The sequence below is a fragment of the Pteropus alecto genome, unplaced genomic scaffold (genome assembly GCF_000325575.1).
Source record: "Pteropus alecto unplaced genomic scaffold, ASM32557v1 scaffold148, whole genome shotgun sequence".
In the NCBI taxonomy this organism is placed as follows: Eukaryota; Metazoa; Chordata; class Mammalia; order Chiroptera; family Pteropodidae; genus Pteropus; species Pteropus alecto.
In genome coordinates, this window is record NW_006442105.1 from 217,832 (window position 1) to 234,453 (window position 16,622).

The 16,622-nt window shown below is 36.6% G+C and overlaps 1 protein-coding gene and 1 pseudogene across 7 annotated transcripts in view; both read right to left on the minus strand.

The window, feature by feature from the left end:
• Positions 1-16,622, minus strand: part of PLEKHB2 (pleckstrin homology domain containing B2) — a 68,663-nt gene that overhangs the window by 37,165 nt on the left and 14,876 nt on the right. For 6 of the 7 annotated variants that reach the window (XM_015595593.2, XM_006919847.3, XM_006919845.3 and 3 more), the window contains 3 exons: positions 15,144-15,246; positions 5,649-5,688; positions 4,298-4,387 (listed from right to left, as the gene is read on the minus strand). In XM_015595593.2, coding sequence (XP_015451079.1) covers positions 4,298-4,387; positions 5,649-5,688; positions 15,144-15,246 — 233 coding nt within the window. The remainder of the gene's footprint in view (positions 1-4,297; positions 4,388-5,648; positions 5,689-15,143; positions 15,247-16,622) is intronic. The other variant, XM_006919846.3, reaches the window with a different exon arrangement.
• LOC102898035 lies at positions 10,823-12,456 on the minus strand (annotated as a pseudogene).

Sequence of the window (16,622 nt, forward strand, 5' to 3'; positions counted from 1 at the left end):
GTGGCTGTACCAATTTGTAGTCCCACCAGCACTTTATAGGTTTCCTTTTTCTCCACATCCTCTCCAACAATTGTTAGTACTTGTCCTGTTGATTATAGCTAACAGGTGTGAGATGGTACCTCATTGTTGTTTTGATTAGCATTTCCCTAATAGCTAGTGGTATTGAGCATCTTTTCATGTATTTGTTGTCCATTTGTATGTCCTCTAGGGAGAAGTGTCTGTTCAGGTCCTCTGCCTATTTTTCGATTGGATCATTTAATTTTCGTTGCTATTGAGTTGTTCGAGTTCTTTGTATATTTTGGATGCTGTATCTTCTCAAAGGCTTTTTCCGCATCTGGTATAAAATATGATTATTTTTTAATTTGTTTGTGTGGTGTATCACATTAATTGATTTGCGTATGTTGAACCATCCCTGTGCCCCTGGGATAAAGCCCACTTGATCGTAGTGCATAATCTTTTCAATAGGTTGCTGTATTCGGTTCGCTAGTATCTTATTTAGGATTTTTGCATCTGTGTCCATGAAAGATACCGGTCTGTAGTTTTCTTTTTTTGTGTTATCTTTACCACGTTTTGGAATCAGAGTAATATTGGCCTCACAAAATGTGTTGGGAAGTATTGCCACCTCTTCGATTTTTTGGAAGAGCTTGAGGAGAATAGGTATTAAATCTTCTTTGAATGTTTGACAGAATTCACTGGTGAAGCCATCTGGTCCTGGACTTTTACTTTTTGGTAAGTTTTTGATGATTGTTTCAATTTCCATACTGCTGATCGATCTAATTAGATTTTCAAGTTCTTCTTGATTCAGTCTAGGAAAGTTGTATTTTCTAAGTAGTGTTCCATTTTTTCTAGGTTATTAAATTGGGTATTATATACTTTTTCATAGTATTCATGTATGATCCTTTGTGTTTCTGTGGTGTCAGTCGTAATTTCCCCCTCTTCATCCCTGACTTTATCTGTGTCTTTTCTTTTTGTTCTTTAGTGAGTCTAGCCAGGAGGTTGTCAATTTTATTAACCTTCTCAAAGAACCAGCTCTTTGTTGCTTTTTTCTATAGTGTTTACATTTTCAATCTCATTTATTTCTGCTCGAATTTCTGCTCTAATTTTGATTATTTTTTTCCTTCTGCTAACTTTAGGCCTCATTTGTTCTTCCTTTTCCAAATTTTTAAGATGAAGCGTCACATTGTTTATTTAGGCTAGTTCTTGTTTTCGGAGGTAGGCAGGCCTGTAATGATATGAACTTTCCTCTTATGACCGCTTTTGCCATATCCCAAAAGTTTTGATATGTTGTACTATCATTATCATTCATTTCTATGTATCTCTTGATCTCTTTTTATTTATTCTCTGACCCAGTTATTCTTCAGTAGAATGTTTAATCTCCATGTATTTGTGGTTCTTCCTGATTTCTTTCTGTAGTTGATCTCTAGTTCAAAGCATTATGATCAGAGAATATGGTTGGTATAATTTCAACCCTCTTATATTTGTTGAGGCTATCTCTATGTCTAATATGTATTCGATTCTTGGGAATGTTCCACGTGCACTAAAGAAGAATGGCTAAGCAGCTGTTCTGGGATGAAAGGCTCTGTAAATATCAATTATGTCCAGTTGGTCTAATGTGTCATTTAAGGATGTTATTTCCTTATTTTCAGATTGGATGATCTGTCCATATCCAACAGTGCGGTATTTAGGTCCCCTACTATGACAGTGTTTTGTCTGTTCTCTCTTTAGTTCTGTTAGTAATTGCTTTACATATTTTGCGGCTCTGGGATTGGGAACATAGATATTAATAAGTATTATGTCTTCTTGGTGCATGATTCCCTTTCTCATTATGAAGTGTCCCTCAGTATCTTTAACTTTATTTAGAAGTCTATTCCGTCTGATATTCATACCACTACTCCCGCTTTTCTCTGAATGCCATTTGCTTGAAATATCATTTTCCACCCTTTCACTTTGAGTCTATATTTGTCTTTGGAGCTGAGATGTGTCTCCTGAAGGCAGCATATAGTTGGGTTTTATTTTCTGATCCATTCTGCAACTCTTTGCCTTTTATTGGTGAGTTCAGCCATTTAGGGTAATTATTGAAATATGAGGTCTTCTTATAGCCATTTTATGTTTTGCTTTCTGGTAGCTCGGTGTTTCCATTGCTTCCTTCTCCTTGTGTTTCTGATTTATTTTGGTTGGCTTTTCTGGGTTTTCTCTCTGGTCCTTGTTTTACGTTATATACAACAGTTCTAAATCTTTGGTGTGTGGTTACCATTATGAATATGTAAAGGACAGTTATATATAGTTGTCCATTTTCTTCTGTACATGCCTTATCTCTACTCCTCTTTACAAATGTGAATCTTTGAATACCCTTTTTCAGTCATTGTTCTCTCAATTTGTTCCTATGTATGATGAACATTCATTACTATCTTGTCATAACAATTCTTTTCTCATTAAGCTTATAATGCCGTTCTTAGTAAAAGTTGCACTCCTCTGCTTCTATTTACCCTATAGTCACTTTTCTCCTAATTATGTATTATTTTTTTGTCATTTTGTTTCAGGTGAACTGACCTCTTTCAGTACTTCCTATAGTGCAGGCCTCGTAGTGGAGAATTCTCTCAATTTTTCTACTTCTGGAAAACTCTTAATTTTTCATTCATATCTAAAGGAAAGCTTAGCTAGATACATTAGTCTAGGCTAGTAGTTTCTTTCACTTAATAGTTTAAATATTTCATTCTATTCCTTTCTAGCTTGTAAGGTTTGCACTAAGTCCGAGGATAATCTAATGGTTTTTCCTTTATAAGTAACCATTTTTTTCTCCCTGAGAGCATTAAGAATTCTGTCTTTGTCACTGATTTTTGATAATTTTAATACAATGTGTCTTGATGAAGGCATTTTGGGGTTAAGATAATTGGGTGTTCTGCTGACTTTTTGAATTCCAAGCTCCAAACTCATTGCTTAGATTTGGGAAATTCTCGTCAACTATTTAACTGAAAATGCTTTCTAATCCCTGTTCCTTTTCCTCACCTTTGATAATGCCAATTTGTTTCCTCTCCTGATGGTATCAGCTAGTTCTTGAATTTTTTTCATTATTTTTCATTCTTCGATTTCTTCTTCCTTCTGATTTATTTCTAGATTTCTGTCTTCAATAACACTGATCCTTTCCTCCATTTGGTCAACTCTATTTCCTAAGCTTGGTATTTTATTTTTCAACTCTTGCAGTGTGTTCTTCATCTCCAGAAGTTCTATTTGGTTCTTTTTGAGGGTTTCAATGTCCGTGCTCTGCTCATCGAGTTTTTATTTCAATTCCTGAAATTGTTGATAAGAATTTTTTTGGATCTCATTTTGTTTTTTCAGAAGTACCATCCTGAATTCTGTCATTTAAGTTGCATATTTCTATGTCTGTAAGCTTATTTTCTGATGATTTTTCTCTTTCTTTCTCAGATGTCTTGTCACCCTAGTTGTTCATGGTGTTTAATGGACTATTTCACCACCTGAGGATTAATGAAAGAGCATTCTGCTATTTTTCCAGAAAGAAGATTTATTATATAAATGTCTCTCTTTAGCCTGTTGCAAAGAAGGTGCTTTTCTTTTGGTTTCCAGTAGGTGGCGTCTAAGCCTTTTGGATCCCTGCTTTACATAAAGTCTTAACAAGGATTTTTACATTTTCTTGTCAATATTTAATTACGCTCGCTGCCTTAAGTTTCAGTCCCTGTCAATATCAGTGACAGTTTCGGCAGTGTTTGCTCCAGTTCCCCTGGGGCTCTGCGGTGATGGGTTTCAGACAATATGGGGAAAGAGGACCTCTGGGTTTGGGATTGGGAATGGGGTGCGGCTCAGCCTCAGTTTTACAACCGCAGTCGGCAAAAATCAGCTGTTGTTCCTCTGCAGTCCTGTCCCACTTTTCTGCTTTCTGCCCTGATGACTGGGCCCTGCAGCCACAACTATCCCAGGCAGGAATGTTCAGGGAACTCGCTGCAGGAACTTGACACTCCTTCTTTCCTCCCCCTCCTCCTGCAGGGAGCTCCAGTGGCTGAGAGAGGCAGCTTCCTTATTACTACCAGTCCACCGCCCAACACCTGGAGTTCTTATGCACAGATACCACATTCTGACGTGCTGGTGTGCAGTTCGGGTGTCTTTTGTTGAGTTTTAGAAGTTCAGCTTATTGTTGTTTCAAGGGGAGAGATCTGAGGATGTCTCTTACTCTGCCGTGTTTCCAAAGATCTCCCTCAATTTTTATTATTTTTTAAAAGGACAGTAGAACAGAGACTCCAACTTCTCCTCATTTACATTCTATAATGTGAAGATTTGCTCCTACCTCAGGGTTTGGTGCCACATAGGCTGTATAAGGAGGTGGGGAAGAAGCCACAGCTGTGTCATCATACGTGACTTTTGAGCCAACATAAGCCTATTAAGAGGAGAGAAGGTATAAAAGAGAGTCACCACAGAACAACTATAGGCCTTTATGATTTATATATATCTTTTTTATTTATAGCCAAAAATTTAATCTTTGAACAGCAAATACAACAGCTCTCTGAGAAGCAGTGAATGGCAGAAGGAATATCCCTCCCCACTTCACCACCCTGCATTCTGGTGTTCTTTAATTCAGGAGGAAGTGGTCATCCTCAGCCACCAGTACATGGCAGGAGCAGAGTTCTCAGGCCCAAAAAGGCCACAGAGCTTCCACTATTACCCAGGCCTTTTAAAAGATGTTACACCACTCTCAACCCTTCACAAATAAAAATCCTATAATCTGAAATGTAGCAAAGATACACTGTACACACAGTATGTTTTTTGCATTTAAAAAAATCCTTCTTTAAATTACTTACCAATGGAAAAAAAGAAAATTATATGCATTATTTTTTTAAAATCCATAAAAAGAATCATCTTGGCATCTTGCCCCTAACTATATGGATCATTAGTACTAATTTCATCCAAAAAAAAGGATGTTCATGAAAGAAAAGGTAACCATAGAGTAAATTTGAGGGAGAAATGTCCTGGGCTAACAAGAGTAGGAAACAATGACATTTGTATAGTAGTCTTTTTTATTTTCTCTTCCCACCTGTACAAATTCTTTTATAAGTTCCATCAACCTTTTTTTTTCTTCCTAAAGAGAAAAAAGAAAAAAACTAAAATCCTATCTGAAGAATAATAATGTTGATGGCAGAGAAGTTGCCTTGATTCCCTGACAGACACAAAGATGACATTATTAGTCTTTACAAATAGAGTTGACTATTTCAGCAACCTCTTAAGGTCAGAAGCAGAACTAGAGGCAAGTACAAGTCCCAGACATGTTTGTTTCACAAGGCTGAGATGGGATGCATAAAAAGGACCCTGTGTTCCTTTCTGGGCCTTCTCTGTGAACCACAGCAGAATTCAAAGTGTTATAAATCTTTGTGCAATACAAACATTTTTTAGAAAAAACAAAAAAACAAAAAAACAATGGAATCAGTGTGCCTCTGTTAGAAGGGCTCCTCATGCCAAAATATTTGGCAAAGTCTAGTTTGCTCACTGTCAGGGAAAGGCACCCTGCCCAGTTCTGCTGGCTCATCAATGGCTGGATGGCCAAGATGCCCATCTTCCCCATTTCCCTTTCCTAATCTTCTATTCTCCTATTTGTTATAGCAAGACCATGAAAACACGACTGGTGGTTGCCATTATCAACTTACTGTGTTAGTCCTGGAATCCTGGAGTGTAAATTTCCAGGCCCTGGAGAAAAGAGAAAGGGGTACTTTATTTGTAGCAATCCAAAATATATCTTACTAATTCTCAAATATATGTTGGCATCAGAATTTCTGAGAAAGGTTGTTTTTGAAAATAGCTGTTCAGTCCTTGACCCAAGATCCACATGATCAACTTATTTGAGACATGCACTAGAAATATATAACATGTGAAAAATATATCTATATTATATATTATATATAATATGTATAGCATAATCTATACTACACAGCTTGCTTTACTTCTTAATAAATGTAAAGCGTACCATACTTAATTATACAGCAACTTGCTTTATTAGTTCATGTCATACACACAGATCTACTTCATTTTTTAATGGCTACATAATGTTTCATGATATGAGATACAGACTAGGCAATTTTTTGCAGTTAAAATTAATGCTAGTAAGTATTGGTAGAAGAAAAAAAAAAGACACACTAACCAATGAAACAGAATTGAGAGCCCAGAAATAAACCCACATATATACGGGCAAATAATTTTCGACAAAGGAGCCAAAAACATACAATGGAGAAAAAGAAAGTCTCTTCAATAAATGGGAAAATAGTGGGAAAATTAGAAAGCCACATGCAAAAGAATGAAACAAAACTGCTTTATGTCAGCATATACCAAAATTAACTCAAAGTAGACCAAAGTTTTATATATACTAAGACCTGAAACGATAAATTGTATAGAAGAAAACATAAGTACTAAACTCATGGACCTTAGATTTAGAGAATATTTTATGAATTTGACCTCAAAGGCAAGGGAAGTAAAAACAAAAGTAAATGAATGAGACTATACCAAACTAAAAAGCTTCTGCGAAGCAAAAGAAACCATCAACAAAACAATAAGGCAACCCAAATGGGAGATACTTGCAAACAATGCCTCCAATAAGGGGCTAATATCCAAAATATACAAAGAACTCATACAACTCAACAATAACAACCACAACAAAAAAATCCAATTAAAAAATGGGCAGAGGACCTGAACAGACACGTCTCCCAAGACATACAAATGGCCAACAGACATAGGGAGGGAAAGATTCACCAGCTATTAGGGAAATGTAAATCCAAATCACAATGGGATACCACCTCACACCTGTAAGAACGGCTATTATCAACAAGACGAGTAATAACAAGTGGTGGAGAGGTTGTCAGGGAAAATGAACTCTCATATACTACTGGTGGAAATGTAAATTGGCATAGCTACGATGGAAAACGGTATGGAGGTTCCTCAAGAAATTAAGAATAAAATTACTATGTGATCCAGCAGTCCCTCTTCTGGGTATCTACCCCCAAAATTTGAAAACATTTATCCATAAAGATATACGCACTCCAGCGTTCACTGCAGCACTATTCACGGCAGCCAAGACATGGAAACAACCAAAATGTCCCTTGATAGATGACTGGATAAAGAAGATGTGGTGCATATATACAATGGAATATTACTCGACCATAAGATGAAATATTGACATTTGCGACATTGATAGCTCCTAAGATTATCAAGCTAAGCAAAAAAAGTCAAACAGAAAAAGCTGAGAACCATATGATCTCACTCGTGTGAAATATAAAACTGAAAGCAACAAACAAACAAGACAAAAACTCACAGACACAGACAAGTTTAGTGGTTACCTGCAGGGGAACGGGGAGAGAGAGAGGTAGATAAGGGTAAAGGGGGTCAAATATATGGTGATGGAAGATTTGATTTTGGTTGGTAAACACATGATACAATATACAGATGATGTATTACTGAGCTGTACACTTGAAACCTATATAATTTTATTAACCAATGTCACCCCAATACATTTATTTTAAAAAATAATAATGCTGGTTTTTTTTGTTTTTTTGCCAGCTTAAGAAACTGACATACAACATACCTAAGTTTAAGGTGTACAATGTGATCATGATATACATACATTGCGAAATGATTACCACAATAAGTTAACACCTCCATCCCGTCACATAATTTTTTTTTCTGGTGATAACATTTAAGATATACTCTCTTAATTTTCAAGTATATAATATAGCACTGTTAATTGTAGTCTCCATGCTATACATTAGATGCCCAGAAACTCATCTTATAGCTAGAAGTTTGTACCCTTTGACCAATATGTCCCCATGTCCCATAACTCCCAGCCCCAGGCAACCACCATTCTACTCTCTACTTCTATGAGTTCAGCTCTTTTAGATTTTACATATAAATAAGAACATACAATATTTGTCTTCCTCACTAAACATAATGCCCTCAAGTTTCATCCATCCTGTTGCAAAAAGCAGGATCTCCTTCTTTTTAATTGCTGGAATGAAAGAATATTCCATTGTGTGTGTATATACACCATGACCAGACACTTAGGTTGTTTCCATGTCTTGGCTACAGTGAATAATGCTGTAATGAACACAGGGGTGCAAATATCTATTTGAGATAATAATCTGATTTCCTTTGGACATATACCCAGATGGGATTGCTGGATCATATGGTAGTTCTATTTTTAATCTTTTTTAGAGGAACCACCATAATTTACATGCTCACCTTACATTCTCACCAACAATGCACCGGAGTTCCCATTTCTCTACATCTTCACCAACACTTATCTTTTGTCTTTTGAAAATAGCCATTCTATGAGGTATAAGGTGATCTCACCATGGTTCTGATTTGCATTTCCCTGATAATTAGTGATGGCAAGCACCTTTACGTGTACTTGTTGTCTTCTTCTGAAAAACATCTATTCAAGTCCTTTGTTCATTTTTAAACTGGATTGTTTTTTGCTACGGAGTTGTACGAGTTCCTTAAATATTTTGGATATTAACCCCTCATCACATAATTTACAAATTTTTTCCCATTCTGTAGATATTTTTTCATTTTTCTAATTGTTTCTTTTGCTGTGCTGCGGCTTTTTATTTTGGTGTAGTTCTGCTTGTTTACTTTTGCTTTTGTTGCTCATGCTTTTGGTGTTATATCCAAAAAATCACTGCCAAGACTAATGACAAAGACCTTCCTCCCTAATGTTTTCTTCTAATAGTTTTACAGTTTAGGGTCTTATGGTTAAGTCTTTATTCCATTTCGAGTTTATTTTCATGAGTGGCCTAAAATATAGGTCCAATTTCATTATTTTGCATGTGAATATCCAGTTTTCCCAACACCACTTATTGAAGAGATTATCCTTTTCCTATTGAGCATTCTTGGTTCCCTTGTCAAATATTAGTTGATCATATACACATATGTGTATTTTTGGGCTCTCGATTCTGTTCCATCGGTCTATGTGTCTATTTTTATGCCAAAACCATAATGTTTTAATTACTACAGCTTTGTAATAAAAGTCTGAAATCAGGAAGTGGATCTCTCTGGCTTTGTTCTTTCTCAAGATCGCTTTCGCTGTTCGGGGTCTTTTGTAATTCCACACTAATTTTAGGATTGTTTTTTCTATTTCTGCGAAAAATGCCATTGAAATTTTAATAGGAATTGCATTGAATCTACAGAGGCTTTGGTTAGTATGGACATTGTAACCATATTAATTATTCCAATCCACGAACATGGGACATCTTTCCAGTTGTTTCTATCTTCAATTTCTTTCGCCAGTATCTTGTAATTTTCAGTGTAGATCTTTCACCTTCTTGATTAAATTTATTCCTGAGTATGTTGATTTTGTGTCCTGCAGCTTTACTCAATTTATTAGTTCTAAGAACTTCTGGTAGAATCTTTAGAGTTTCATATATATACATATATATGATATCATCTGTAAATAGAGACAATTATATTTCCTCCCTTCCCATAAAGGGAACTGAATTGGATATCTTATTTGCTTTTCTTGCCTGATGCTGTGGCTAAGACTTCCAGCACTATGTTGAATAAAAGAGGTGAGATCAGGCACCCATGTCTTGTTTCTGTTCTCAGAGGAAAGGTTTTCAGTCTTTCACTGTTGAAGATGATGTTAGCTTTGGGTTTGGGTTTTCATGCACATACATAAAAATAATGCATCTGTTAGCATCCTTATTACATCTGTATCCTTATGTAAACAATTCTAAAGACACATTCCAAAGAGTGAAACAGGTGGGTCAAGAGATACTAATACAATTTATTTCAGTGGTACTGCCAATGGCCCTGGAAAAAGGTTGGAACAAATTCTATTCCTGCATGATCACTTTCCCCTGCATGATCACAAAAACTAGATACCTAAATCTTCACTCTCATGAATTTTCTGATCTCCCTCCCTCCTTCATCCCTTCACCTTTCTTTCTTACTCTCCATTTCTCTTTATCAGTTCCTTTTACATTTTATTGTCATTTTCCTATAATTTTGAGTTAAAAGCTTTTTAAATTTTGTTAGAGGGTATCATATTGGATTGTTCACAAATTGTATCTGGATTTTTTTGTTGTTACTGTTTCAGGTGGGAGAGTTTAGTACGGCATTTCCTCTGCAAATTTAGTTCTAGAATTTCACAAAATGCCTTGCATTAAATTACTATCTACCTTTTTGTGCTGTATTCTTTCCAGACATCGATAATCTTTCTGATAAACTCTTTTAGTCTTTCTAACATAGATCTGATCTTTTCTGTAAATTCTTTGACCTTTTTCCCCTGCAGTCACTAAAAGTATGTCAAGTCTTTCCTCCATGCCAGCAATTGTTTTCAGTTGAGCTTGTACCCCAGGAAAGGGGTATAAGATTTACTCTTTTACATTATATTATAAAATTAACAGTAATGTATACCCCATGACAGGCCTTCTTGGCTATAGAAATGCAAAAGGGCACAAAAGAAACATAAATACCTACTCTCATGCAGTTTAAGTTCTAATGAAAGGAGATGAAAAACAAGATAAACAGTTGGTTAGATGGTAAGCATGTATGTGTGTATATGGTGCAATGTGAATTATAATTTTAAATATGGCAGCCAAAAAAGCATTTTGGAAAATCCACTTATTTCTTAGGTTTTATTTTCCTACAGACTAGAAGCTCTATCTGAGACTTGCATTTTCCTTTTATTTTCCTTTATATTTGCATATCTGCCAAGCTAATTCTCATGTTTAACATGGGAAGTGATATCCAAAACTTCTCTTTGCTCTGACTTGGTATGTGGCATATTTTCTTGACATTCTCCCTACCTAGTCTGGCATCAATTGGTAGCCCCAGCTCACTCGACTCTAGCAACAGGTTTGGTGACAAAGATGTTACCCTCAATCATGTTTCTGTAACCTGAGGGCATAAGGATGAGAGAAAAGAAATTTTCTTATGGGACTGAGTAAGTGTGTTCTGAAAAATCTGGGTTCTATACCCCTCTGAGCATATTCCTTTGACTGTCTCATGCCAACCAACCAGAGAATTATCTTACTCCTGTGAGCTTCAATGCCTTCTAGTGCTCTGGAATGACAACCCCTGGGGAATCTTCCAGTTTTTGCTGAGGGCCCAAGGATATCATCATATTCTCAAAGGGTTTTCCTTAGCTTTTCCAAAAAGTACATTACTCCCTTAATCTCAGCATCCCTCAAGACTGCAGAGTATTACCAAAAATTGCAAGATTTAATTAACTCATCTTGTTACTGCTTCTGGGAGTTGGGGTAGGTTAAAAACAGTGATACATCTCAACAGAATTTTATAATTCTTTCTTTGGCTGTCATTCTCTGTAGTCTGTGCTTTAAGTTGAATTTCTTTATTTGGCTATTGCTGCTAAAATATTTTCCATTCATTTCACTAGGTAGTTGAGAAAATAGATCTGGATCCATTTCAACATTTTTACTCAGTGGTCTCTGTTATGGGCTGAACTGTGTCTCCTGACAAAAGATCAACTCCTGATCCCCAGTCCTGTAAATTATTTAGAAATAGGTTTTTGCAGATGGAATCAAATTAAGATGAGGTCATACTGAATTAAGGTGGGTCCTTACTCTAATATCATTGGTATCCTTATAAGAAGAGGAAATTTAGACACAGACACGCAGGGATAATGCCATGTTACAATAGAGGCAGAGAATGGAATGATGCAACTGCAAGCCAAGAAACACCAAGGATCACAGGAAAGAGGCAAGGAGGGATCCTACCCAGAGACTCAGAAGAAGCATGGCTCTGCTGACATATTGATTTCAGACTTCTAGCTTCCAGAACTGTGAGAGAATAAATTTCTGTTGTTTTAAGTTGCTGACATATTGATTTCAGACTTCTAGCTTCCAGAACTGAGAGAGAATAAATTTCTGTTGTTTTAAGTCACCCAGTTTGTGGCACTTTGTTACAGCGGCCACATGAAACTAACAGTTTCCTATTCTTCACTTTTTTACCTTTCTGTGTCATTTTATTTCAAGTGTGCTTATCAACAGAATTTGTAGCTAGACTTTGTATTTCGTGCCCAATCTCAGATCCTAGTCTATTTTTATTTTTTTAATTTAGATATAATTAGTTTATTATAAAAGAGACATGGAAATTATATATATGAAAGAGATGTGGAAATTATATATACTCTTCATGAGATGTGATTTGAATAGTGATTTATTTCCATCTACATACTTTCCAAGAATGTCGCCATCTCTAAATAAGAAATAATCTTTGTCATCTAGAACAACTTTGCCTCCATATTCTGGAGAGATTCATGCTAACTGGTTGAATCTCCCCACCCTATCTTTTAGAGCCCGATCCAACAGCTACTAATGTTGCCTGCAATACTTTTCCTGAAGTTTTTCTGGAAGCATAATGTTTTCTTTGGCTAGTTTTGGCAGCACTCCTTTCAAGTAATACTTAATCAAAGAGAGGAACAAACTTTCTAACTGCCTGTCCTGCCATGAACTGAATTGCCGCAGTTCGTACTCTGCCACAGTTCATACACTGCCGCAGCAAGGAAACACCTTCAGTCCAGCAAGGTCTTATTCTTTTTAAGATGAATTTAACCAATTCATATTTACTGCAAGCATCAATATCATTGGTTTAATTGGTTTAGTTCATTTCCTGTCACGCATTAAGTTTTCCTGCTATTTTATTTTTTTATGAGGAATGTTTTCTATTCCTTTTTATTCTTCTAACTTTTTATCTTCTAGCTTTTTATCTTCCATTGCTATCTTTCCTAACATGTACTTAAAATTAGACACATATATAAACCTCCATTTTCCCATATAGGTGAAGAAAAAGTCAGCCTCATCTGACTTTTTCCAGGCAAAACAAGGTAAGTCCTTCAAGATATTTTTACTACTTCTCCCTCTTTTATGTCAAAACCTCTCACACTTTGTTAAAATACTCTAAAATTTTAGTTTCAGATATTTTTTCCACTACTACTTATGAACATTTCATATACATGACATCTTGGCATAGAGTAGAACAGAGCAGTTAGGGACAAAGGACTCGGGAGACAAGGTTCAAATCTGAGTCTAGTCTCCTAGCTCTAAAACCTTGGGAAGTATGGTAAGCAAAATTATGTCCCCTCCTCACAAAGATATCCATGTCCTAATCCCCGGAACCTGTGACTGTGTTACATCACAGGGCAAAGGGACTCTGCAGCTATAATTAAGGTTAAGGACCTTGAGATCAGGACATTTTCCTGGATTACCCAGGTTGACCCAAACTATTCATGAGTCCTTAAAAGCACATAACTTTCTGAAGCTGCAGAGAACCAAAGAGATGATGGCATGAGAAGGGCACAGCCCAGAACCCAAGGAATGTAAGCAATCTCTAGAAGCTGGAAAAGGCAAGAAACAGACCCTCCCCAGAGCCTCCAGAAGGGACAGAGCCCTACTCTAAGACCCAGGGAGACCCCTATTGGACTTCTGACCTCCAGAAATTTAATCGTAAATTGATATTGTTTGAAGTCACTAAGCCTATGATAATTTACTACAGGGGCATCAAAAAACTGATACAGGAAGTTACTTAACCTCACTATGCCTCAATTTCTTGTAACAATAGGAATAGTACCCACCTTATAAGACATGGTAAGGATTAAATAACATATGTTAAGCAATTAAAACAGTGTCTAGTGCAGAGTTAAGTACTCAATATACATAAGCTTTGAGAAAAGAAAGGGTGCTTCAGCTTCTCTGACTTAATCAGTAACCAAGAGATAACAATGAACCTCCCTAAAATTCCTCACCAAGGCACAAACCATGGGAGTAAGCACATATTATATCTTCTACAGTTTTCAACACTAAAGGTCAATGATTATAGAAAACAGTGCCTGTTCTTTCTACATCCTGATAAAAATTCACCTCAAGGAGTTCTGAAGCAGTTTAATTCTTACTAGACCCTATCCTCAGACTTCCTGATGCCAGGGGACACAATGAGCCAACCTTAGCTTTCTTGCACATTCCATTTATTCGATGTAAAACTGTTAATCATGGAAACTTCTGACACCAGATGTACTTTTTGCTTATTCCTCTATTTAAGCAACCTTCACTTTTCCAAAGTTAGAGCACTGTTTCAAGGCTTCTTGAAGCTCTGCTTTCAGGCTATATAGTCCTCAGGAAGGCCCTAAATAAAAATCTTTCTAATATTTTCAGATATTCAGTGTTTCTTCTCATTGACAACATAAATTATTAAATGGTAATACAGTTCCAGTTCATAAAAAAGTAGTGAATTGGTTTGACATACGGTCATTTCTCCTCTAGTCTTTAGAAAAGCCATATCTCTTCCAGAAATTATCATTTAAGATTCATTAATATAAATCACAAGAGTGAAAGAAAGAAGCAACATCTGAAATTTAAAATAAACGCTAGAGTTTAACATAGAATGCTTATATTGAAGATGAACATGTATGTGAAATGCAGGGGCAGGCACTCTGACAAACTGGTCTACTAGATTTTATGAAAATGCCATGTATATATATTTTAATGTATATGAATATTATAACAGCATCTGTTAGTGAACTCACAACATCCAGAATTAACACATGGTAGTAGTACAGAGTGAATAGAAAAAAAAAATTATTCTCCCCAAATGTCAATCAGTGTTTTCAAGGTTCTGATCCAACATCAATGCCAATGTTAACAGGCTGAGAATTAATAAAGTTGAGTTTTATTCCTTGCAGCTCCGCATCCCTTTGTCAGAGATGGCAGAAAGGAGTAAAAGCCATCAAAGGAAGGAGAAGGCTCCATAATACAGATTTAATGCCTTTTAAAAAGACAGTTACAAAATAAATAAAATAAAATACAGTTACATAAAAAAGAACAAGATTAAAAAACCCATTCAATTATATCCATTACCCAATGTGCATCCAGCAATGAAAAAAAAAGTACAAAGTGACTGTATGTTAATACTTTCTGCCGTTCTTAATAAGTTGGGATCCTGTTTGGGCAGCTCTGGAGAGGCAGAAACCAGGATCAAAGTTATAAGAAATGGAATAAGACTCCATTACATTTCTTTCACACATCCTCTGAGTCACTTATTCTGAGGCCTGAGGAAAACTCTACTTTCATTCTTTTCCCTTCCTGATAAATGGAAAATAAAGCAGAAAATATGTTTTAAATCAAACACTTAAAAAAACTTACAAACAATCATCCATGCTTTCTGCACAAAGACTGATAGTTTTTCCATCTCGGCAAACAATTTGCAACATGCAGTCTTTTGGCTTCCCATCTGGAGGCTGAATATCTATAAAAAATAAATAGAATACAGAAATATTTAAATAGGTTTTTTTAAGGATTTCTTCTTACAGTTCAGAAGGGCAAAGGACCACTAATTCAGAACATTCCAATTATAAAACATTTTGTTCTGCTCTACAGAACCAAACACATGAATCACAGCTCCATTTTAATTAAACTTCCTACAGGGAGAACAAGTAGGCCTCTTCTAGAGAACAATGCACATACAGAGATGTACAGAATAGCCCAGACATTAGAAGAATAAGCCGCACACAATGAAAAATGTTATAAAGCATAAAATAACAGAATATTTACTGTTTTTACTCACAGGAAGCATCAAATTAGATCACTGCTTTAAAAGTAAAAATCAGATTTTTAAAGTATCTCTGTACACCAAAAAATAAGAATTGTGATGATACTTGAGCCTGAAGCAAGAGAGTTAGCCTACTGATGTTTCCCCGTCCCCTCTAAGATATGGCCCCAGAATTTTTCCTTTGTCCCTTACTCAGACTTCTCCCTATTTTGACTCCGTGAGAAACAGGCCAGGAAACAGGATAGATGGCCTTGAGCTACCCTCTCCCTTCCAGGTGGCATGAGAAACAAGCTAGAACCAGGAGGCAAGATGGATAGCCTTGGGACAGCGGTCCCCAATCTTTCTGGCACCAGGGACCAGTGCTCCTATGAGAATCTAATGCCTGATGATCTGAGATGGAGCTGAGGCGGTGATGCTAGTGCTGGGGAGTGGCTGCAAATACAGATGAAGCTTCGCTGGCTTGCCAGCTGCTTACCTCCTACCGTGTGGACCGGTTCCTAACAGGCCATGGACTGGTACCGATATGTGGCCTGGGGGTTGGGGATAGCTGCCCTGGGACATCCCCTCTCCTCCAGGATAAGGCTCCCAGAGTCTTTCCCTTATCTTTTGTTCAGCTTTGGCTAATCATATCTTTATAGCACCTAAATTACAAGTACCACCTCTGCCACCCCAACTCCCAAGAAAACAGACAGCTTGAGGTAACTCGCTCTCCAATTTTGCCAACTTTTCTTTTAAGTATGTACTTCTACTTTAATAAAATTTGCACTTTCCTGCTTGCTGTTTGTCGTGTCCTTGAATTCTTTCTTGCGGCATAATACAAGAACCTGGTCACCGGAGCTCCAAGTCGGTGTTCCTCTTTGGACTCCCACCTTGTTGAGCTCTCTGGCATCAAGCCTAGTTTAGGTAGGGACTTCAACAGCTGGTCCATGGAGACTTTTGTTTCAAGAACTTATATGTAGGGGCAGGATGTTTAATGGTTACAGTAGTGTTAACATCAATGCTTACTAAACCAGACTCTCTATTTCAAATAGCAATGGGGCTAATAAAACAAACAGGGAAGGTCTACATATGCC